The sequence below is a fragment of the Anolis sagrei genome, chromosome 2 (genome assembly GCF_037176765.1).
Source record: "Anolis sagrei isolate rAnoSag1 chromosome 2, rAnoSag1.mat, whole genome shotgun sequence".
In the NCBI taxonomy this organism is placed as follows: domain Eukaryota; kingdom Metazoa; phylum Chordata; class Lepidosauria; order Squamata; family Dactyloidae; genus Anolis; species Anolis sagrei.
In genome coordinates, this window is record NC_090022.1 from 213,930,532 (window position 1) to 213,956,133 (window position 25,602).

Sequence of the window (25,602 nt, forward strand, 5' to 3'; positions counted from 1 at the left end):
TGTATTAATACCTATTGACTTTTTTGAATAGTTTATTAAAAATAATGAACTTGTGCTCCTCCTTATGCTGCTGCTCTATAAGCCATTGTATAGTTACTTCTCTTGGGCACTATATAGTATATTCAGCAGTGCATGCTAGAGAGTTACATAAATTGACATTTTATATATTACTGTAGGTTGTTGTTGTTGTTGTTCATTCGTTCAGTCATCTCCGACTCTTCGTGACCTCATGGACCAGCCCACGCCAGAGCTCCCTGTCGGCCGTCACCACCCCCAGCTCCTTCAAGGTCAGTCCAGTCACTTCAAGGATGCCATCCATCCATCTTGCCCTTGGTCGGCCCCTCTTCCTTTTGCCTTCCACTTTCCCCAGCATCATTGTCTTCTCCAGGCTTTGCTGTCTCCTCATGATGTGGCCAAAGTACTTCAACTTTGTCTCTAGTATCCCTCCTTCCAGTGAGCAGCCGGGCTTTATTTCCTGGAGGATGGACTGGTTGGATCTTCTCGCAGTCCAAGGCACTCTCAGAACTTTCCTCCAACACCACAGCTCAAAAGCATCGATCTTCCTTCGCTCAGCCTTCCCTAAGGTCCAGCTCTCACATCCGTAGGTTACTACAGGGAATACCATGGCTTTGACTAGGCGGATCTTGGTTGCCAGTCTGATGTCTCTACTCTTTACTATTTTATCGAGACTGGACATTGCTCTCCTCCCAAGAAGTAAGCGTCTTCTGATTTCCTGGCCACAGTCTGCATCTGCAGTAATCTTTGCACCTAGAAATACAAAGTCTGTCACGGCCTCCACATTTTCTCCCTCTATTTCCCAGTTGTCAATCATTCTTGTTGCCATAATCTTGGTTTTTTTGATGTTTAGCTGCAACCCAGCTTTTGCGCTTTCTTCTTTCACCTTGATTAGAAGGTTCCTCAGCTCCTCCTCGCTTTCGGCCATCAGAGTGGTGTCATCTGCATATCTGAGGTTGTTAATGTTTCTTCCAGCAATTTTCACCCCAGCTTTGCACTCATCAAGCCCCGCACATCGCATGATGTGTTCTGCATACAAGTTAAAAAGGTTGGGTGAGAGTATGCAGCCTTGCCGTACGCCTTTCCGAATCTTGAACCAGTCTGTTGTTCCGTGGTCAGTTCTTACTGTTGCTACTTGGTCCTTGTACAGATTCCTCAGGAGAGAGACAAGGTGGCTTGGGATGCCCATCCCACCAAGAACTTGCCACAATTTATTATGATCCACACAGTCAAATGCTTTAGAATAGTCAATGAAGCAGAAATAGATGTTTTTCTGAAACTCCCTGCCTTTCTCCATTATCCAGCGGATATTGGCAATCTGGTTCCTCTGCCTTTTCTAAACCCAGCTTGAACATCTGGCAACTCTCACTCCATGTATTGCTGGAGTCTTCCTTGCAGGATCTTGAGCATTACCTTACTGGCATGAGAAATAAGGGCCACTGTACGGAAGTTGGAGCAGTCTTTCGCATTTCCCTTTTTTGGTATGGGGATATAGGTTGATTTTTTCCAGTCTGATGGCCATTCTTGTGTTTTCCATATTTGCTGGCATATGGCATGCATCACCTTGACAGCATCATCTTTTAAGATTTTAAACAGTTCAGCTGGGATCCCGTCGTCTCCTGCTGCCTTGTTGTTAGCAATGCTTCTTAAGGCCCATTCAACCTCACTCCTCAGGATGTCTGGTTCTAATTCATTCACCACACCATCAAAGCTATCCTCGATATTGTTATCCTTCCTATACAGATCTTCTGTATAATCTCGCCACCTTCTCTTGATCTCTTCAGCTTCTGTTAGGTCCCTGCCATCTTTGTTTCTTATCATACCAATTTTTGCCTGAAATTTACCTCCAATGTTCCTAATTTTCTGGAAGAGGTCTCGTGTTCTTCCTATTCTGTTGTCTTCTTCCACTTCCATGCATTGTTTGTTTAAAAATAGTTCCTTGTCTCTTCTGGCTAACCTTTGGAATTGCGCATTTAACTGGGCATATCTCCCCTTATCCCTGTTTCCTTTTGCTTTCCTCCTTTCTTGGGCTACTTCCAGTGTCTCAGCAGACAACCATTTTGCCTTCTTGGTTTTCTTTTTCTTTGGGACGTACTTTGTTGCCGCCTCCTGAACAATGTCTCGGACTTCTGTCCATAGTTCTTCTGGGTTTCTGTTTACTAAATCTAGTCCTTCAAATCTGTTCTTCACTTCCACTGTATATTTGCTAGGAATGTTAGTGAGATCATATCTGACTGGTCTGCGTATTTTTCCTGATCTCTTTAGTTTTATTCTAAATTGAGCAATAAGAAGTTCGTGATCTGAGCTACAGTCAGCCCCAGGTCTTGTTTTCACCAACTGGATGGATGTCCGCCACCTTTGGCTGCAAAGGATGTAGTCAATCTGATTTCGGTGTTGACCGTCTGGTGAAGTCTTTTAGGTTGTTGGAAGAGAGTGTTTGTTATACACAGCGAGTTTTCCTGGCAAAATTCTATCAGCCTGCGTCCTGCTTCATTTTGTTCTCCCAGACCATGCTTGCCTGTGATCCCAGTTGTCATTTGACTTCCCACCTTGGCATTCCAGTCTCCTGTAATGAAAATAATGTCTCTTTTTGGTGTATTATCCAGTAGATCCTGCAGATCCTCATAGAACTGATCTACTTCTGCTTCTTCAGCAGCTGTGGTTGGGGCGTATATTTGGATCACTGTAATGTTGAAAGGCTTTCCTTGCACTCGAATTGAGATCATTCTGTCATTTTTTGGGTTGTATCCAAGCACTGCTTTAGCGAATTTCTTATTAATTATGAAGGCTACTCCATTTCTTCTATGTTCCTCTTGTCCGCAGTAGTAGATCTGGTGGTCATCTGATGTGAAGTGGCCCATTCCAGTCCATTTCAGTTCGCTGACCCCCAGAATGTCTATCTTTAGTCTTGACATCTCACCAATAACAACATCCAATTTGCCCTGGCTCATAGATCTTACATTCCAGGTTCCTATGGTGTGTTGATCTTTAGAGCATCGGATTCGTCGTTCACCTCCAGTACCGTCGGCCGCTAGCCTTCCTTTCGGCTTTGAGCTAGCTGCGTCATCACATCTGGGGCTAGTTGAACTTATCCTCTGCTCCTCCCCAGTAGCATTTTGGCCATTTTCCGACCTGGGAGTCCCATCTTCCAATGGCATACCGACATATCTCTGGTTGTACTGGTCCATTTAGTTTTCTTGGCAAGGATACTGGGGTGGTTTGCCGTTGCCTTCCCCAGGGATCACGCTTGGTCTGACCTCTCAGCCACGACCGTCCCGTCTTGGGTGGCCCTTCACGGTTTCGCTCATGACATCATTGAGGTGCTCAAGCTCCAGCGCCACAACAAGGCGGCGATCCTTTGCTGGAGATTACTGTAGGTAGGAGGCATCTATGGACAATGCCGGCTCTTCGGCTTAGAAATGGAGATGAGCACTACCACCCAGAGTTGGGCTCAACTAAACTTAATGTCAAAGGGAAACCTTTACCTTTATATATTACTGTAGATTTATCATTAAAGACTACTGTAAATTTATTCCCCACAATGATAGAAATTTGGTGTCCTTTGGCAATTTTCCATTACAACTTCCATCAGATTGATCCAGTGTGGCCAGTGGATTATGGGGATCATTATCCAGAATATCGGAAGGCACCTATTCTTGATATAAAGTTGCTACCTGACTTTGTAAAGTTGTTTGCAACCGCTATTAATGTACAAATTATAAAACCAAGTTAAATTTAGAAAAGTCTAGTGCCATCCAGTGGTGACTTATTTTGATTTGGTTTAATATAGTACTGTACAATGTTTTTAATTTGTTGAATTAATTCCTTTCAAAATCATGTTTTATAGGATGAAAATATGATCAATTTCATCAAAGGGGGCCTGAAAATCAGGACGAGTTACCAGATTTACAAGTATGTTCCTGTGACATTTGGCTTATGGTGTTTGCATATTTCAACAAATTAGTGTTTTGCTATAACAAAGATTGTTAATTCCCACATCTTCATATTTTGACACCCCTTCTTTCCTCACAAAAAAGGTGTATCTGATATGTGCACAAACCGGCACCAAGATAGCAGAGGGAGAAGTCATATGACCCTTGTGGTTTCACATAACATTATCTGACAAAAGTATGTCCTCTCTAGGAATTTTCTGGGTCCTCCAGCAAATTTTATGATGTATTTCTTGTGTAATTTACTATAAACTCTTGCTGAAGGGCTTAATACATTCCTAGAGAGAATACCTCTCAATAAATTTTCTAAGTCCTCTAGTGCAAGGCTTGAAAACATTTTCCACTCAATAAATTTTATATGGCCCCAGGTATATATACATTTAAAATAGGTAAAGTTTCCTTTTTGTAGAGTACAGCTGAAACATTTCTGCAGACTCCACCGCAAACACTGTACATTGTTGCTAACAGATTCGTGTAAATAGGTGGCATTCAGAAATCTTTTACTGTTACTAATTTTTTCATGAACGTAATATTCTCAATAAAGTGTTTTCCGAGTTTCACCATTCTGAAAGGCTAGGTTGATGAGCACATGGGTGTGATTTCTCATTAACAATATCTCAAGTGTGAAACACCTGTCAAGGGGAAGTCAAGTTGGCCCCATCCATGTTGAGCGTAGGTAAGGTTGCCAAAACTGTACTATTTTATTTATTTATTTATTATTTATATTTTGAATGGTCTTTGATTTGTAAAGATGTTCAAAAAGCGTTTTGCCTGTTTTATTGAATATCATTTTGAGTGTGCTAGTGAGCTGAAAAGTGATAATAAATACTTTTAATAATAAATAAATAAATACTCCACATTCCCAGGACCTCTTAGGCTGCAAACTTATATACATTTACTTAGGGAAAAGCCCCATTATACTACATTTTCTTCTGAGCAGCCATTTATAGTGATTATTATCCAGCATTGTAGGTGGATCCTATGTTGACTAGATAGCAGGACTAGGTAGCCTCAGGAATTGTTCTAATGATCATTCTGTGCTTGAGATGTATGCAAAAGGATGCTTTAGTTCTCAGTTGTTCTCAACCTTTGGGTCCCCAGATGTTTTGACCTTCATTTCCCAGAAATCCTAACAGCTGGTAAACTGGCTGGGATTTCTGGGAGTTGTAGGCCAAAGCACTGGGGACCCACAGGTTGAGAACCACTGCTTTAATAGATGGGCAATTGTTAGTGTAAAAGGTATAGGATAGAGGCATTTGTGCTTAGTTTCACCATGAAGGAGTTCTCAAAACACTCTGAAGGGTTACATATTCTGCTAATGGTAAAGATGTCATATTTAGATAGCACCGCCTACTTTTGAGAATATCTGAAAAGGTACAACAGCTTAGTTGTCTAGAAAATGATTACAGTTGTCCCTTTTCATTTTCAGGTTTGACTTTTGCAGATTTTATTATTCATAAATTTGATTTAAAATGTTCTCTCTAGGAATCTCTAGGTTTTCCAGTGCAATTCTGTGATCAATTTCCATTGGATTTCCATGAAGGTACAGGAGGACTTAGAGATTCCTAGAAAGGTTTTCTCTTAAGTTAAAAAATACTGTTTTATGTATGGTTTTTCCATAGTCACAGGGCCCTAATCCCAGTAAATGTGGAGGGCTCACTGCTTTTATAAGCAGAAGTTATATAGTGAACTAACTGTCAAGATAAAAGTCAGGTTGGTATACTTTAGTTTCTGAGCATTCTTGTGTCCCCACCCCTCTAAGCATTCAGAAAATAGATCCAGCTATTACTATTTTGCCACTGAAGGAAATTCTCAATAAGAAAAATATGTCTTCTTTAACTGAAAGGGCATTACATTTGTTAAATCAAGCTATTTTGAGTGCCCATTTCTTCTTAAACAAAGAATGTGTTTATGTGTATGCTAGCATGTTCACAGTTTATAATCTGACAGTGTGTTAGGACAATGAATGGCTCATAAGAGTTGATATAAAAGGGTAGCTGGGAAAACTCTTATGTAGAAGAATAGGAGTAGATGACTCAGTATTTACTGATAGCTGAACACATCTAATAGGAACCTGCCTGGGACGTATTCCTGCCTGTTTGCTGTTACTCTGTAAATTACCAACAGTGCTGATGGCACTCAGTAAATAATGTAGAACATCTGAGAAAAATACTTTCCAGGAAACTAGATTTAGACAAAAGTAAAAGCTATTACACAAGAAATCTCTAAAGTAATTACAGTCAATTTATAACATCACAGATGCAGTTCTGTTCTACTTACATTATTTGTATGTTGTTTTTAGCTTTGGTTCCCGTCAGTCCATTTAGCTGCTGCTGTGCACTTTTTCCACTGATCAGATTTGGTCTATGGACTGTATTAAAGTTTTATGATGATGATAATTTAACATGAAAATGTATTTTTAATCAAAAGAGAATGTCATCAAGTCCTCCAGATGACCCAAGACAACAAAAGCAGGAATGAAATCTACCACCAGTTTGAAGGAGGTGTGCAACTAGGAATAGGAGCATTCAATTTGGTATGAGTACTCTACTGTATTTTAATTTTGATACACATATTTCTACAAAAAATGTCACTAATGCTGGAATTAGTAAAAAACAAATGTAGTTATAATAATAATGTTGGAGTCTTGCTTATAACAAAACAATTTGGGGGAGGATTACTGTTCATACTTCTTCTGCCATTTAACAATTACAGTGTTCTCTCACTTATTGCAGGGGTTATGTTCCAGGACCACCCGCGATAAGTGAAAATCCGCAAAGTAGGGACACTATACAGTATATGTACAATATACATATGTATACATATGTCCCCCAACCGCCCGCCCTCTGGAAGATGGCCCCTCTCTCTTTCAATCAATCTCTCTTTCTCTTTGGCGTGCATACCCACTGTTCCTTCTTGGGGGGGGGGGGGGGGCAAAAAAGAGGAAAAGTGAGGAGGGAGAGAGTTCTCCCTGGCCGGCGCTGATCTTGAGCTGGGATTGGCTGCTGTCTGGGTGCTGTTTTACCTCCGGCTCGAGCTTGTGCCCAGCCTGGGCTCCATGGCACATGTGCCATGGCGGCACCGCTTGGGCAAGTGAGGAGAAGGAGGAGGAAGGTAACGAAGTCAAGGAGCCTGAGCCTATGCCGCCACTGCCACCGGCATCACCAGCCCGGCCTTTCTGCTTGGGCTGGATCCAGGCCACGCCGAGGAGGAGGAGGAGGAAGGTAAAGGGGGCGAGGAGGCTGAGCCTCCGCAAGGATCCATCCATCTATCCGCCCCTCCTTCCTTCTCCACTGTTCCCTCACTACTTGTATACAGTACTGCATTTAAAATTCTTTTTTTAAAACCATGAAACAACGAGTCCGCAAATAGCGAACAGCGAAGTAGCGAAGGAACACTGTATATTGTTTCAGAGTTAACTGTAGTAGTACTTATGTGATCAGGTTATGCAAATGTTATGCAGCAATAATTTGAGGATTTAATTGTTTTTGTTTCTTTTTCCTGAAGATTTTGGTGTCGAATGTTCTGTGAAAAATTGACGTAATGCTTATTCCTCTTATGTTGTAGATGCTGTCTCTTTTACCAGGAAGAATCCTTCGGCTTTTAGAATTCATTGGATTTTCAGGCAATAGGGTATTTGACTTAAAGCATTATTAATTTCTGGATAACTTAGACGGCAAAAGTTATGGAACAATAAGTTGATTAACATTGATATTATGCATCCTGCCAGTCTTCAGCTGTCACTGACTAAGATGCTTTGTGCTCAGATGTCATTGACACCACCTAAGCTTCCTCCGTTAGTGCCAAGTGAAGAAAAAGTCAATATTGCCTCTTTGTGCTAACTAGGACTTGTTTCTAACTTTCTTACTGAATTTGCAAAAATATCACACAAGTCTTTAATTCTCCCAGCAATTTAAAGGCCAGTGGACCCCTTTGACATTCTGGGCTATTCCTATGGATGGCTGCAATAGCATAGAAGAACTGGTGCCAATCACACTTAACTGGTTCTGAGTCTATGGCCCCATCTACACTGATCACTTATAGAGGTAGATCAGCCTCATAGCAGCCAACTGCCTCATGTTAGTCGCAGCCTTAGGCTTGTGGGAACAGTTGGGCTGGTTCTGAATTGGAGCAGGGAGTAACTGTCCTCATTGCCATCCTGCTGGGCACTACCATGACACAGGATGGAGGGGACAATTAGGGTCAAACAGCATTTGGTACAGTTGGGTGGTAGGAATTCCCTTCCGCCTCCACAGTGGCTGGGAGAATCCCTGCCTGGACCATATCTAGGGCTGATCAAACCTGGGGCATGCCAGATCAGCCCCGGGTTAAAGGACAGTGTAGATCCACCCTTCGAAGAGGAGGAGCACAACATAAGGAGGCATTTTCCTTTTCCAAATCTGTCATTGTTGAGTCTGGGTGGTCTACAAATTTTGGATAAAGGCCTGTGATAATATTTGTGGGTGTCCTCATGAAGAAGTACAAATACAAGAAGTAGGGCTGCAATTAGCCTGGAAACCATGTGTTCTGTAGGCCAAACATTTTTTTCAGGAAGTTCCCTCAGCTAACAAAAAAACAAAAGGAGAAAATCTATGGAAGATAGATCAACATTTTTACTAAATTAAAATAAACAAGTTCTATCATACTGCTCTAATAATGTAATATTTCAGCATATATTTACAATGTATTGCAAGCATACTAAAGGATAAGGCTGTCACAATAACTACTTTTCCTTAGAAGTCATTTTATTCATTCTGATCTTTCTCTGTAAGTAGAATAAAATTGGTATTGATAGAGATATAGAATATTGTTTCTTACCTTTTTTAAATACTGTCATTGCTGACAGGAACTAGGCCTCCAACAGTTGCGGGAAGGAGCTTCTGGTGCCACTCTGCGGGCCATTTTGTGTACTTTCACCTTGCTGCTCTACCACACTTATGTTTCATTAATCCTTGGTAAGAACTCAAAACATCCTGGAAATCTATGCAAATATTGTATATTTTAATCACATTGCATATATAATATTTTGATAGGGTATTCAGTAGTTTTGTTACATAATTGAGAAAGGCTCCCCCCCAGGCTGCAACCAGCCTGGCCTTAAAGCTACAAGGCCATTAAATGCTAAACAAGATGACCAATTGCAACATTAACACTTGCCTAAAACAGACAAGAGTTCTTTCTTCCACCCTGGAAATTCCACAGATATATAAACCTTACTTTCCAAGTTTCCAACAGACTTCACCACCCCTGAGGATGCCTGCTATAGATGTGGGTGAAATGTCAGGAGAGAATGCTTGTGGAACATGGCCGTACATCCCGGAAAACTCACAGCAACCCAGAGTTAGCAACCGTAAAACTTGAATGTAGATATTTTTAGTGTTAAGTCTCAAAGTGGAATATCACTTTGAGACTTAACATTAAGAATGGGGGGACGCATGGCTCGAGAGCAGTACGTGTGAAAAAGATCTTGGAGTCCTCGTGGACAACAAGTTAAACATGAACCAACAATGTCATGTGGCGGCAAAAAAAAAAAAGGCAATAAGATTTTGGCCTGCATCAATAGGATTATAGTGTGTAGATCCAGGGAAGTCATGCTACCCCTTTGTTCTGCCTTGGTTAGACCACATCTGGAATATTGTGTCCAATTCTGGGCACCCCAGTTGAAGAGAGATATTGACAAGCTGGAACATGTCCAGAAGAGGACAACTAAAATGATCAAGGGTCTCGAGAACAAGCCCTATGAGGGGCGGCTTAAAATGCTGGGCATGTTTAGCTTGAAGAAGAGAAGACTGAGAGGAGACATGATAGCCATGTATAAGTATGTGAGAGAAAGTCATGGGGAGGAGGGAGTAAGCTTGTTTTCTGCTGCCCTGGAGACTAGGATGCGGAACAATGGATTCAAACTGCAAGAAAGGAGATTCCACCTGAACATTAGGAAGAACTTCCTGACTGTAAGGAGAGCTATTCACCAGTGGAACTCTCTGCCATGGAGTGTGGTGGAGACTCCTTCTTTGGAGGCTTTTAAACAGAGGCTGGATAGCCATCTCTCAGGGGTGCTCTGAATGCAATTTTCCTGCTTCTTGGCAAGGGGTTGGACTGGATGGCCCATAAGGTATCTTCCAACTCTATGATTCTATTACTTTGAGGAGTAATATTTTGTGTTTTGCTCTGTTTCTAGTACAGCCGTGTGTATTGATACTAGATTATATCTCATTAAAATATCATATTACATTAAAATATATTTTGAATATATGAAATAGAATAATTCCCTTGAAAAGCTTTATATTGATTCTGCCAATACTGAGAGAAACTTGTTATTTTTACAGGGACAGGAGAAGCCAATCTTATAGAAGCAGAAACCCTTCTACAGCCTTACCTTGAGAAGTTTCCAAAGGTTGGGAGTCTTTTTCTCCTTACAAACTATTTTATTATTTACTCTTCTTACAGGTTATAATCTTTCTTTTTATTTTTCTCAAGGGTGCCATCATTCTGTTTTATGATGCCAGAATAGACATATTGAAAGGAAATTTTGAAAAGGTAATATTTCACTTTTCTACAATGAAATCTGAGTTTTATGTTTCTAATTTGACGGGGTGAGGAAGCAAACACAGGCACCAGCGCTTTTAATTATAAAGTTCTTTATAGACTGAGATCCAGTACGCATGCTTTCAGAAGATAATTCTCTCTGCCAATGTACTTAGAAGACCATTGACAGAGGTTGACCTTGTCTCCTCACTTCGTCCCTAACTGAAGTACAGCTTTGGAGGCACACAGGTGACTTTACCTGCCCTTGTTCATTGGTGGCGAACGGGGGGGGGGGGGGGGGGGGCGCGACAGGACAACAGCGCAATTTGCACCCTTGGTGTAAGGCTCCATTTTCTTCCATGCTTGTGTGAGAGCAGTCAGAATTATCCCAGGTTCATTCCATAGCCAAATAGCAGCCAGGAGGATAGAATTTCACCCTAAAGTGTAACAACTACAGCAAAAAGCACCAGGAAAAGATATTGGATATCTTTTTGTTCAATGCACATAAAAGTGCATATGTTGGCATACTCAAAGGTTAACTGGCAGATGTAATTTCTAGAATACTAGCCTAAATCCTAGCAACCTGAGTCAAACATTTGAAAGGGGCAGAGTGCAACAGACAGTTGAATTCTTTTCAGAACAAGTGAAATGGATCCTGTTTATGTTTCTCTCTTTCTTTTAGAATAACATGGTTGTTATCAATTGACATCAGTTTTCTGTAACTGTTAACTCTGTAAGATGACACAAGATAATGCTTACATTAGTATGAAGTATGTCTCTAACCAGTTAAGAGAGCTGCGAATGACTGGATTGTTTAAAAAAATCTTCACTCAGCTTAAGATAGGAATTTGACATTTTAAAAGACTGTAATTCTCATTTCCAAATGTACAAAATTATCAAATGGAGGAACCTTGAAAGAAAACAGTTGTTTTATGTTTTTGCAGAGGATCAAGCATTAATGATGCCAAAGAATAATTTGGCAATATTATCAAATATTGACAATATTAATAGTTATGTAGGACAAAATGGCAAAATGCAAATAGGTGAGGGGACAATTGTCTCTTTTATTTTCGTAAAATTAATCATTGTTACAGCAGGCAGCTAGAACTAAAAAATCTTGAGATGACAGCACTAAAAGATGCCCAATTTATAGATATAATTCTTTATAAATTTTGGAACAAAATGCAGCTCTGAGATACTAAAACATCCTGAGAGTTAAAGGACACATAAACTTTTAATGCATTGTACAGTGTTCACATTAACTTGATCTGGGAGGTATTTTCATACTCAAATTCTATACATTTGATTAATGTATGTGCTTACATTTTCCTAGTGAATCAGAATGAAAGGTCTCTTTTCCACTTCACCCTTGGTTCTCCAATGCAAAATATAATATATTGTAAGCCCATATATTATTACTGCTCATTAGTCACAAACATAAGTAGCTTGCTAACCTTTACAGCCATTTTCTGTCAAATAAAAGCCCATCTTTATATGTGGAAATTGGTTCACACTTAATAGGGTTCATGTTTCTGTAATTTTGAATTCTAGGCTCAGGTCACATTCCAGGAATGCATTAAAGCACAGCAGGAGTGGAGGCAGATCCATCACCTTTGCTACTGGGAGTTGATGTGGTGCTACTCCTTCCAACAGGACTGGCTTCAAGCATATCGGTATGCAGATCTGCTTTGCAAAGAAAGCAGGTGGTCAAAGGTAAATAGGGAATCAGATACCTTTATGAAGTGGTGAGAACCACTTCATATTCCCACCAGATACTAACATTCCCAGATTAGAGGGCTAATGTTTTGGAAAAGGTTTTCAACATACACAAGTATATATGGTAGTTTCGAAAATACCGTACAGAAGTAAAATTAATAAGGGAAGACATGACAACTTGGAACATGTACGTAGACAACTGGAAATCATTTGTAAATTTTGCAGTATCACACCTTCTTATCAAAAGATCACTCATAATAGATCCATGAATAGCTGTGTTGCAAGAAATTATCAATACCTTTGGTATTTGGTTTTATTTTGTGCAGGCAATATATGTATTCCAGAAAGCTGCCATTTTGTGCATGCTTCCAGATTCCGATGTGAAAACAACAGGAGAAGACATTGTTGCCTTGTTTAGGTAATTTTGTTTTATTTGGTTATTTGAAGCTGAACATCTTATAATGGAACTCATGTATATGAAACTAGGTGGATTTTTGCATATTTTGTTTACTTCTATATCAGTGTTTTAAAAACATGTGAAAAAATAGCATAAAAACTTGGTCTTCTTATCCAATGTTTGTCCACTTACTGTTGCATAGAACTAGTGTTAAGATACATACAGTACTGGTTTCAAGTTTGGAAATTGCTGGCCTAGAGGGGATAAGGTCAAAGCTTTCAGGAATATAAGATTTAACTTGTATTATTGGTTTTGTTACTATAATCCAAGAAATTCATCTTATTTTTCCTCTTGCAGGCAAGTAGAAAGTCTAAAGCAAAGAATCGCAGGGAAATCTATTCCAACAGAAAAGTTTGCTGTGAGGAAAGCCCGGCGTTATGGGGGCGCTCAGCCAGTGAAGCTAATAGTTCCCGCTCTGGTATTTACAGCAGACTTACTTCAGTCATCTTTTGAGTGACAGAGTAAATATGAACTTGTGTGTATGTTTCTCAGTGAATAAAGTAGGATGAACACATTTCCCCTTGGCCTTATGGGAGGAAAAAACCCTTGATGTATACCTTTTAATCCGGCTCGTTATTATTTACCCAATTTCCATACTGCTCCTTGTGTCTGTCAGTGTCTCTTTTAAGCTTTCCTTAAGTGAAAGATATATGTAGGCAACTTTAATGTTGTTGTTGTTGTTGTTCATTCGTTCAGTCATCTCCGACTCTTCGTGACCTCATGGACCAGCCCACGCCAGAGCTCCCTGTCGGCCGTTACCACCCCCAGCTCCCTCAAGGTCAGTCCAGTCACTTCAAGGATGCCATCCATCCATCTTGCCCTTGGTCGGCCCCTCTTCCTTTTGCCTTCCACTTTCCCCAGCATAATTGTCTTCTCTAGGCTTTCCTGTCTCCTCATGATGTGGCCAAAGTACTTCAACTTTGTCTCTAGTATCTTTCCCTCCAGTGAGCAGTCAGGCTTTATTTCCTGGAGGATGGACTTTAATAGAAACTTTAATAGAAAGTGAAAAGGCAACTTTAATAGAAAATGAAAATGGAAGCTGCCAACTATTGAGGTATTGTGTAACTCCATGGGGAATAGGTTTAGACACAAGCAAGCCATCTTTGAATAGGTACAGTATGAATACTTCCTGGTGGATGAACTATGGATGATCCCTTCTCTGACAGAGCTGTCTTAGGTAGATACCACACATCATTTATTCAGTTAGGTAATTGAAGGTTCAAACTCCAGTGCAATCATGGAAATTCATGTTTTCTTTGTCCTAGAACAGTGGTTCTCAACCTGTGGGTCCCCATGTGTTTTGGCCTACAACTCCAAGAAAGCCCAGCCAGTTTACCAGCTGTTATGATTTCTGGGTGTTGAAGGCCAAAACATCTGGGGACTCACAAGTTGAGAACCTCTGTCCTAGAAGAAAGCAATGGTCCTCTCTGACTAAATCATGCCAAGAAAACCCTGTGATGGATTAGCTGTAGTCTTACTGTAAGTTAAAAAATGGCTTGAAAGCAACAACAACAATTGGGTGCCTTTTCTTATTAAATTCCTAAAAGAGTTATCATGGGGAAAATGTGCCTTCACTGATTTTTTTTTCTCACCAATCCTTGTTTCCATAACAAAGGCACATTTTTCAAAATCCAGTTCTCACAGGGACAGAAATTGAGGGGAAATCTTCTGAACAGACAGCAAAACAAACATCACAGGGGTGTTAACCCCTCCCTGTGCTATCCAAAGCGCTCTATCTATGTATCTATCTATATATCTCTATCTATATATATATGGCTTAAAATGTACTTACAATTTAAAATGTACTTTTTCCAACACATATACATGCAACTTAAGAGCAAACCTATAGGACCTATCTTGTTCGTAACTTAGGGACTATTTGTACACGGTGCTATCAGTTCTTGTGGTATATGATTAGGAATGGTTGACTGCATGCATGGATAGAAATGAGGATGCTTTTATTATATAAACACTAATATTTGCAAGCCACTTATTTTCAATTAATCCTAAATAAATTGTCATAGTGATAGGTTAATAGCTGTTCTATAATGCCATGTTATTGTTTCTTACAAATTATCAGAACATTATCGCAGGATATTCTTAATGTATTTTGGCTAATTTAAAATACACATTTAATAAAACATGAACAATCTAGTGTTATTTAGAAATTGAATGAAAGGAATTGGTTTAGGTATTCATTTATTCAAAGGCCTTTGGATTTTGTTGTTGTTTTTGTTTCAGGAAATGATGTATGTTTGGAATGGCTTTTCAATTGTTGGCAAGAGGACTGATCTCACAGAAAATTTATTAGTAACAATTGAAAAAGAAGAAACCACTTTAAAAAATGAAACTAGTAAGTAATATTTTAAATGTGATATATGGGAGCATTTGTATAGATTCTTGCTGGAACATCTAAATTGGGGCAGGAATCATGTGGTCGTTCAAACGTTATTGGGCCTCAAATTCCTGGGGTCCCCAGATGTTTTTGGCCTGCAACTCCCAGAAACCCCAGCCAGTTTACCAGCTGTTAGGATTTCTGGGAGTTGAAGGCCAAAAACATCTGGGGACCCCTGGTTGAGAACCACTGCCTTAGTTCCAATGGATTCAGTGATGAGGAATGCTGCATTACTCCCAAGCCTGTTATAAATATCACTTATTAGAAAAAGAGGATTTGTGAGCTGGTAATATGTCATTAAAGGTAAAAGAGTGATAATATATTTCTTAAAAGGGAATAAACTAGTCAGAACTAAAAAACTATTAGAGTGGAAGGTCTGTGATTAGTTTGATTAGTAGATTAGTTTTTACCTTTGTTTGTCTGTCAAGAAGCTATATGTATACCTACCAAAAGAAAAAAACAAAACACCTGTCATGGCCACTCTTGACATTTAACAATCTTTATAGATAGTTATTGCTTGCATTTAAAATTTGATGCCATTTTATTTTAAGATCACAACGAATACTTCATGGATGACACCTGTCTACTACAACTGCTAAAAGGGCTGTGTTTGAAACATTTAGGAAGATTCTTGCAAGCCGAGCTCTGCTTCAATCAAGTTATACAAAGGTAAATTAGGGGAAACAGACTGGTTGAATGCCATTGCAACATCAGTAGACAATAAAAAATAGCTTTTACATAGGTTTTGCACTTAGATCTAGGGTGGGTAATTGAATTACAGTTCCATATTGTCATATTTTTTGTATTATTTCTTAACAGATATTTCTTTGCCATTAGGCATTTGGGGGAAGATGAGGGGCACACTGCTGGGGAGATTGGGAGGGGGGATCCTTGGGGAGGGGGGATCCTTGGGGAGGATATGTAATTTTAATTGTATGAGTATTTTTTGTATCTTAACAGCATTTAAACTTATATTCATGGCACAAATATTTAATTGCTTTTTAAATTGTTGTTAATTTTGTATTTGCCATGTTTTTAAATGTATTGGATTGTATCATGTTATAAGTCCCCATGAGGCGAAGGGTGGGGTAGAAATAAAGTAAATAAATACAATAATAAATAAATTATTGAATTCATTGGTAAACACAGTTTTAACTGATAACTTGTAATTAACATGTTACAATTTCAATTTAGGATCTGTTTTATATTTTTCAAAATAATGTCATAATCTCCCTTTGATTTCTTAGTGAGAAGCAGCTGAAGTATGATAATTATCTAGTTCCATATTCAATGTATGAGTTGGGTCTTCTATACAAACAACAGGATGAGAGAGAAAAAGCAATAAGATGTATAGAAGCTGCAAAGTAAGTGGTAATTCTTTTTATTCAGTTAAAACATCCATTATATCCTTATGCTAAAAATATCTGAGGAATTTCTTGATCAGAATAATTGTACTGAAAAAGTGCTTTGGAGTATCACTGCTGCTGGCTTCCTTTTCCCAATTCTACGTTATTGTTAAATGTGATGGCACTGGCAAAGAGCAGTCGCTATGTTGCTGTGAATTTTCCGGACTGTATGGCCAGGTTCCAGAGGCATTCTCTCCTGATGTTTCATCCACATCTATGGGAGGCATCCTCAAGAGATTGTGAGGTTTATTGGAAACGAGGCAAGTGAGGTTTATATATCTGTGGAATTTCTGAGGTGGGAGAAAAAACTCTGGTCTTCTGGAAGCAAGTGTGAATGTTGAAATTGACCACCTTGATTAGTTTTTAATGGCCTTGCAGCTTCAAGCTTGGCTGCTTCTTGCCTTGGGGCATCCTTTGTTGGGCGGTGTTAGCCCCGATTGATTCTTGTCTGGAATTCTCCCCCCCCCCCTTTTTTTTTTTAGTATAGCTCTTTATTCACTGTCCTGCTTTTAGACGTTTTTTACAATACTGGTGGCTAGATTTTGTTCATTTTCATTGTTTCCTCTTTTCTGTTGAAATGGTCCACATGCTTGTGGATTTCGATGGCTTCTCTGTGTAGTCTGACATGGGGGCTGTTAGAGTGGTCCAGCATTTCTGTGTTCTCAGATAATATGCTGTGTCCAGGTTGGTTCATCAGGTGCTCTGCTATGGCTGACTTCTGTGGTTGAGTTAGTCTGCAGTGCCTTTCATGTTCCTTGATACGTGTTTGGGCACTGTGCTTGGTGGTCCCTATGTAGACTTGCCCACAGCTGCATGGTATACGGTAGACTCCTCACTTTCCTAGTTTCCAACAGCTCTCACAACCTCTGGAGATGCCTGCCATAGATGTGGGTGAAACGTCAGGAGAGAATGCTTCTGGAACATGGCCATACAGCCTGGAAAACTCACAGCTGCCCAGTGCAGTTGCTATGTTTGGAAACATGAAGGCTAGACCAATCTCCTATCTGTGTATTAATGATATTGAACATGTGCACCTCAGAGGTTCTTGGAAAGTGTTTTGACATAGATCTCACATAGTACAGGAAACAAGATAGAATGCTGAAAAATCCTATAAACCCTGAAGTACCATGCCAACCCCTCCATGTATTTATTTCTCTTTCTTCTCCCCAACCGCACCCCCTTACTTGAAGGAAATCTTTTGTTTTGTTACTTAAAGATTGCATCTTAATCTTCTTGTAGATTTTGGCTATCTAAAAGCTTGACATTGCCATTTTATATAAGGGACATCGTTTTACTACACCTTATATATCACGTACATCATAAGATAAAATAAAACAGAGAATAAATGGTATTGGTGGACAGTTTTCAATTTATTATTCTCTTTTCCAGAAACAATTATAAGGAATACTCTATGGAGTCCAGGTTACACTTCAGAATTCATGCAGCACTTAACAGTATGAAAGTGACTCCTGCTCCAACGCCTTGATGTTATCCAAGGGTGAAGTGTCTGCACATTTTTCTTGGAAAGCTCACAAAAATCATGTAAATGATGTAACAAAAAAGATGTAGTTTATATTTTCTATCATTTGTGATATTTAAATGGTAGCCATCCTTTTGAGCAATTTTTTTTCCTATGGTGCATTCCATGTCTGCTTGACATTTTAGAAGAAGACCTTATATTTTGTTTATAAGAGGAATAATTTCATGATTGACACGAAAGAGAAGTATTTTAAAAAAATTGCTGGTGCAATAAAGAGTAACTCAAACGCTTTATTTTTTTATGAGAAGACTAATATTGTTTATGCATGAAACTGTGTGTTGACTCTACTCACAGTTTCACCATTAAATAAAAGCTTGAATTTCTGCAATACGTTTATTATAAATCAGGACTTTTAAAAAAGTTGGCTGCTGGTAGCCCTAGTTGTGTTGGTGGTTAGATTTACATACCAAAGATCTGATTTGTTATAATGTAGCCAAAAAGAATGAATGGCTTAAAGTCATTTCATGAATGTTAGCTTAAATTCAGTGCAATATACTGATAATATATGTCTGAACAAAAGTAGAGTAAGGAAATATTTTGCCCCATAAAGAAATTTTAAAGATATATTTTATTCTACTAAATAATGGTAGCAATTCAATTGGTTGTTCTGCTATATGTATTTAATTTACTGATGTTACTGTGTAGTGAATGGTATAATAATAAGAAAAAAACCATAATCTCCAAGGGCCTAATTGGGAACCTTTGGTTTTGACTTCCAAAGGTCAGTAAGTTTTATGTTCTTTCTCTTGTACACTTTCAAAGAAGGTGTCTTGAAATTCCAGTTTCTTTAGGAATATGTTTGCAGAAAATGTATACCCAAAGTGTATACATGGGCTATTATCACAGAAAAGCATTTTTACACAGTGGTATTATAAAATGTTGAAACTTTCTTAGTGTCTAACTTACTCCTTTTTAATATCAACATCCTATGTGCACAAAATATTTTCATGCCATTGAGCCTGCAAACAGAGGCACGTTTCCAGAGGCGTGCTCATACAATTCATTAAGGCAAAAGGATAAAACAGAGTTCCAGGAAACATAAATACATGTTGTGTAGTTGCGCCTGCTGGAAGCAGAGAAAACTAAACAACACAGCAGACCATTAATCTTTGTTTGCTGTTACAGGCAAACTGAGAACTTCGACTTATTTCTCCCCCAGCAAGCCAGAACGATAAATCAAGTACATGATTGCAATATGGCTGGGGAAAACAAGCAACAATTCCCAGTTCATACATTATAATAAACAATCATAGATAGAAGGGTGCATAGTTTGTTCAGCCAAGTAAAAATCAGAAAAGCAATCTGAACTCGAAACTTTCACAATAAATCAATACAACCATTATATTAAGATTCTGGTTTTGTACAATTTAATGGAAATGTAGCAGAAAGCAAGAATCACTTCTGTTGTTTCAGACATGAAATCTATCTATTTGTTGTGACTATTTCTCAGCTTCATATTTTTCATATGTTTCCATAGCTCCACTATGTATTAATAGTACATAGTGTTATTAGTATCAGTTGAGGCTGTGATTCTTAGGCACTCGTTGTGAATTATGAGGTGCTAAATAATAAAAAAGTTGGGCCGCTAGAGTTTTAATTTTTTAAGGTTTTGTCTTGAAATAATTAATTATCACAATTATGCTGATGGAAGCTGCACACAAATTCATACTCATAAGCAGCAGTAGTGCAATATATCCTATATTTCTTAGTACATGTTTGCAAACTAATAAATGGGCATTTTGACTCATAGATTGCTGACATTTATGCCCAACAGCCTTCTTCTTCTATTTCTCACTATATTTTATTCTTCGATACCTTTCACTGTGCATTCTTTTCCAGTTGCTGGCACCCTCCATGCAGGAGTAGAGGAGGCATTTATCTCTTTATCTCAGAATCAAAAGATCATTGTAATAGAATATCAAGGAGCAGGTCTGCCTTGTTAAATTCAAATTCTAAGGAAGCACATTTGTGCCAATTTGAGAGGACAAGTGTCACATTTCCAGATATGAGTGTTAATTTTTCTAGAAAAGCACTTACAAGATGATGAGTATATTCAGTATTTTGCTTTCAGTCGCTGTGATAGGATGCATGTTTAGGACATTATTTAAGTTTCAACATGAGCTTGCAGAGAAGGAGGTTTTGTAAAGTTTCTCTTCTTTACTGCCTGGTGACTGTTTTAAATCTTGTTTTTAAATACACAGACCACAAGTGTATTTGCAGATTAGAATTCTTTTATGTGTCCATGTTTGCATGTACAGAACTTCTTTAATGGCACTGGATTATTTAGTACATGCTTTTAGACAAGAACACGGTTAACATGTGGGGCCACTTCTAGATTTAAATAATTGTGATAGGGTTTTTTTCTTTTTTCTACTGGCTCTGCCACATACTCCTTCACTTTATACACACTCTCAAGCTGTTGTCGATCGCTGGCTCTCATAGTTTTGCGGGTCTTGAACACCTTCCTTGGAGGATTTTCATTCCTTTCCATTTTGACCTCGCTTTCCCAAAGCACACTCTCGAAGCGTAATGTTAAATATTGGGATGCGGTTTCTCCTTGTGCTTAACTCAATCTCACTCCTAGTTATAATTTTGCATTGAAATTACTACATCAATTATATCCTTATGCTATATATTTAAATGTTGTTTCTTTTAGTGATATGTTGCTTAAGTATATATCCATGCACTGCATTGTGCTTTTAATAAATGGCAATGGTTTCCACCGTCTAATGAGAATGTTAATGAGAGATGATATGTCATGTAGAAGGGAGATTATTAAAGGATTTCATTTGTGTAAATTGTCCTGGTTATGGTTGCCAGCTGTCTTGTAACTGTATCAAGGCCAGAGAATAATATGGTAAATAGATTTAGAGCATTTTGCCAGTTGCACTACAATGTTTGACAACTATCCTATATCAGGAACAAAATCATTCTCCAGTTCTGGTTCTAATACTAAACTTGACTGTGAATGTAGTTTTTGTTCTCCTATTGCCTAGCTTAAAAATTAGTTATATTTGTATTAGTTATTATTTTTATAGTGTTGATTGCATTTTATTTCACCAAGCTGTATAAGAGGGGATTCATTTTACCAGGGTATATTTAAAAGAAATGAAACAGACTGATAGTCCAACCTGTACAAACATGGTTGGAAGCAAGTCTGGCTTTGGTTCAGTGGAATGTACATCCAAGTATCTGTGCATACATAGGCTTGCAGCTTTAATGTGCCGCTTGCAGTGTAGCACAAATTTGTAATGCTGTAACTAATCAGAATTTGGACAGTGATGATAGCCATATCTTGGTGTGAATTTGTCACATAATTCTGTTATGTTTTCTTCCTATGATAGAGGAAGGGCAACAAAATAAAAATTTGCATTTAAAAGAATATTGCAGTCATGGCTATTAATGTCTCAACTGGCGAAGTAGCATTCCCGTCAATTGTTAAAGAATCACAAATGCAGGGAGACTGGTAGAATAAGATTGTGTTACTTTAATGCTAAAGGAGAAGCCTACCAATCATGAAAACCTATATATATCAAGAGGAATGATAATATCTCCCCCCTTTCATGGAATGTTGTTCTTTTAATTGCAATAATTAAAATATTATTACATTAACAGGATGCCACGAAGATTCAAAAGAAATTGTATTAATATAAGAATTTAAGCCATATAACCCATCCTAGATATTTTGTGAAATTATTGTATAAAATGAAATTCCCAATATGCCATTGATATCTAAGAATCTAATCATTTTGAACTCTCCATTCAAAAATAGAAAGCAGGGATCAGAATTTCACTATGTCTTTTTGAGTGAAAAATGAATCTTTTCTTGCTATGCTTCCTTTACTGAAATGCGTTTTAAAATATTTTTAAGGTATTGCATAAAATTACCTTCAGGCTAAAAAGGCATTTATGAAACAAAAAAGGATTTTTTAATTTAGCTTTGCATCCCATCTCCAAGATAACTCATATGGTATTTCAAAACTACTGGTACAGTAGAGTCTCACTTATCAACATAAACGGGCTGGCAGAATGTTGGATAAGCGAAAATGTTGGATAATAAGGAGGAATTAAGGAAAAGCCTATTACGTCAAATTACATTATGGTTTTACAAATTAAGCACCAAAACATCATGTTTGAAATCCAAAACACCTGGAAGACCAGAGTTGGGAACACACTCATATACTGTAGATCAGGGGTTCTCAAACTAAGGCCCTGGGTCCGGATGCGGCCCTCCAAGGTCATTTACCCGGCCCTCGCTCAGGGTCAGCCTAAGTCTGAAACGACTTGAAAACACATAACAACAATAACAATCCTATCTCATCAGCCAAAAGCAGGCCCACATTTCCCATTGAAATACTAATAAGTTTATATTTGTTAACATTGTTCCTCATTTTAATTATTGTATTGTTTTAAAGTGTTTTTTACACTACAAATAAGATATGTGCAGCGCGCATAGGAATTCATTCATATTTTTTTTCAAATTATAATCCGGCCCTCCAACAGTTTGAGGGACTGTGACCTGGCCTCTGTTTAAAATGTTTGTGGACCCCTGCTGTAGATTAACCATCTCTAAACTCTCATATTGAGCATAGAGGAATGACAACACTGGAAAACCAAAGTTTGCTAAACACTTATATTGATCAACTGTCTCCAGAATCTCACCTGGAGCTGGGTGGCTCTGTGTTGGGAGGGCCTGGCTTGTGCCTTCCAGCCTAGCAGAATAGGGCTTGACTGGATAGCCTATTAAGGGAGGGGGTCTCTTGCATTTCTAGGATTCTATGCCTCTAATTATCCTTGCTTGGGTTAGAAGAGAGGGAGGAGGAGGAAAAGGCAAGAAGTGCAAGTTGCTGCAAGGCTGTCAGAGGTAAAAGAGAGGAGGAGGAACAAGAGAGAGCGCATGGGGGAGAAAAAAGAAGGGAGAAGAGAGGGAGAGGATCTGGAGCAAAGGGTGTGTGTGTGTGTGTGTGTGTGTGCAGGGAGAAAGGGGGATCCTCCACCCACCAGGCCAGGTAAGGGGATGACAGAAGGCAGCCAGCCCCCCGCCCTGCTCACCAGCAGCCAGGCCCACCGCCTTGGCTTCTCTCCCCTGCCTTCCTTCCAGCCACAAGCCCCCCCCCCCCCCGATTTGGAAACAAGGCTGGGTTGGAGAGAAGTCTCCAAAGCAGGAGAGTGAGGCTCTGCACACGCTGAGAGAGAAGAAGAGTGTTTCCTTTTTTCCTCCTCCCTTATTTTTTCCCTCCCACCCCTCTTTCTCTTTCAAGTCACCCCCGCCACCTTCACTCCCTTTAGAGATGCACTTTCCTCCTCCTCCTCCCAGTTTTTGCGCACAGAAAAGAAAGCCACACGTTCTCATGAGCACATATCAAAGGGTGCAATGTTTCCAATCGGCCACATGATGGAGTCAGATAATACAGAGTGTCGGATAAGCGAAGGTCAGATAACCGAGACTCTACTGTGTTTCAAAATCTGAAAAAAAATCCATATTCAAAACATTTTGGAAAAGGGATAGTCAACCTGTATTTGTTTTTGAATCCTGATTAATGCTGTACTTACGTTTCCTCAGCAGGTGGCATTGTTCACAAACTGTGAAGCTACATTTGATGGTTTTGTCCTAACCTTCCAAAGTTGGGATATAAATGAAATCCATTAGGCTCTCATTACTCTGTAAAAAGAAGGACCAGTTTTTCGAACTTCCTGAGATTTGCAGCAGGATTAAGCACATCTTGCTTTGGAAACCTATACCATTCCAAGGCTTGCAATATATTTTTACCCATGTGCATAAACCCATGTGTACATTTGAAATCTGAAAACTGCTGTCCATCCTACCAACTTGTTCATCTTCCAACAAGATAAGAGTGTTTTCAGTAGAAGAAGTTTGAGGTGGTTTGATGAAGAAGGGGTCATTGGGGAGACTACCTATATAGGTTGGTACTGAATTATGCCATTGAATATAGCTACAGATTTTTACTAGACAATTTGAAATTAGACTGACTTGCGTCTCAGAGGGCCTGTTTCTCCAGGCATGCCGCAGACACATTTTATCCTTTGGTATGAGAACTGCTGTGGTGGTGCAGTGGGTTAAACCACTAAGCTGCAGAACTTGCTGACCAGGAGGTTGGCAGTTTGAATCCTCGGGATGGCATGTGCTTCTGTTGTTGGTCCCAGTTTCTACCTACCTAGTAGTTTGAAAATGTGCAAATGTGAGTAGATCAATAGATACCGTTTCAGCAGGAAGGTAACTACATGCACTCATGCTGGCCACATGACCTAAGAATATATCTACGGAGAATCTTCGGCTTAGAAATGGAGATGAGCACCATCCCTCAGAATCAGACTCGACTAGACTTAATGTCAAGGAGAAACCTTTACCTTTACCTTCCAAAAGCCCCTTTTCAGCTACAGCCTCATAATATCCCTTGCAAGTTTGTAGGTATCTACTTGTACATGCTTAGGGAAACTGGCTTACTGCAGGGATCTAGTTCTAACATTGTCCACCTTCCTACCTTTTTGTTGTATCTGAATGATACAGTAGGGAAGGACAGAGTATGCAAACAGCGCCTGACCCTGATCCAGCAGTTTACAATTACTCTTATATCCAGCCATCATAGTAGGCCTCAGTGAGTTTTGGAAGTAGACACAGAGATGTATCATCATCTGCATTGGCTGCATACATGGAATTCTATTCCTGTGGATTTCCACAGAATCCCTTGCTGGATTCAAGTGACAGTGTCAAAATAATATTAATAAAAGCTGAAAGATAGACTACAGCTATAGCTCTGTACAATACATGAAAAACAAATTGGATATGCTACCTTTTATCACACAGAAAAGCTTGTATAGCTAGAAGTTGGAGTAGATCACCTGTTTCTCTTAAATTGTGAGACCGTGAGAACAGGAAAAGACAACGAACATTAAGAATGATAAAGATGGTTATGCAACTAAAACAGCTGTTGCAGCTGTTAGGCTTAATTTTCAAGATGTTTAACTTCAGACAACTAGTCCCTCTGGCATATCTTATGGACAGCCTTGAGCACATTCCTGGGGAAACGTTTTTTAGGAAGGGAGATGTAATACACTTGTTAGCTGACTTTCTATAAATCATCAAGTTTCCCTGACAAGTTTTTGGTACTGAACAGCATATTTCCTTTTTGAGACATAACTTCAGAGTTTATATTGCTACAGTATTGTGACATTGTGGCATTTCTCACCACTGTGAAGTGGTGAGAAATGCCAATTTAATGGATTAGATGTTGTCTGCCATAAGGAACTTATGTCTCACCCAAGAATGCCACAAAAATAAATATGCTGCTCTCTTTGTAAAAGATAAACCAAGTGTTGTTGGGAAATGGCAGGATCAAGCCAAGACGTTTTTCGTGATACCAAAGTCAAAGTGCACATGCCAAATTAATTCAGCATTGGATTCACACTGGACATGTGTATTCAGCAGTAGAGTAGCAAAGCGCAAGGGCAGATGTCTTCACTGTGTCTGGTTGTGATCCCCAGGTTGTGCCAGTCAGCTTTCATATGATATTATTTCTAGTGTCCACTTTTTGCTTGATATTCCAGCAGTGCTTCTTGTAAGTTCGAGCATGGTCCAG

At 39.1% G+C, this 25,602-nt stretch overlaps 1 protein-coding gene across 6 annotated transcripts in view; it reads left to right on the forward strand.

Annotated features, from left to right (window-relative positions):
- TTC39B (tetratricopeptide repeat domain 39B) overlaps positions 1-21,386 on the forward strand; it is an 89,755-nt gene extending 68,369 nt beyond the window's left edge. For 5 of the 6 annotated variants that reach the window (XM_060762404.2, XM_067464376.1, XM_060762408.2 and 2 more), the window contains 13 exons: positions 3,863-3,927; positions 6,396-6,501; positions 7,533-7,598; positions 8,812-8,920; positions 10,292-10,359; positions 10,443-10,502; positions 12,042-12,203; positions 12,533-12,624; positions 12,961-13,081; positions 14,905-15,016; positions 15,610-15,727; positions 16,306-16,422; positions 17,854-21,386. In XM_060762404.2, the coding sequence (XP_060618387.1) occupies positions 3,863-3,927; positions 6,396-6,501; positions 7,533-7,598; positions 8,812-8,920; positions 10,292-10,359; positions 10,443-10,502; positions 12,042-12,203; positions 12,533-12,624; positions 12,961-13,081; positions 14,905-15,016; positions 15,610-15,727; positions 16,306-16,422; positions 17,854-17,950 (1,293 nt within the window). In that variant the 3' untranslated portion in view covers positions 17,951-21,386. Of the gene's footprint in view, positions 1-3,862; positions 3,928-6,395; positions 6,502-7,532; positions 7,599-8,811; positions 8,921-10,291; positions 10,360-10,442; positions 10,503-12,041; positions 12,204-12,532; positions 12,625-12,960; positions 13,125-14,904; positions 15,017-15,609; positions 15,728-16,305; positions 16,423-17,853 lie in introns of those variants that run through there. The other variant, XM_060762407.2, reaches the window with a different exon arrangement.
- The last annotated feature ends 4,216 nt before the right edge of the window (positions 21,387-25,602 follow it).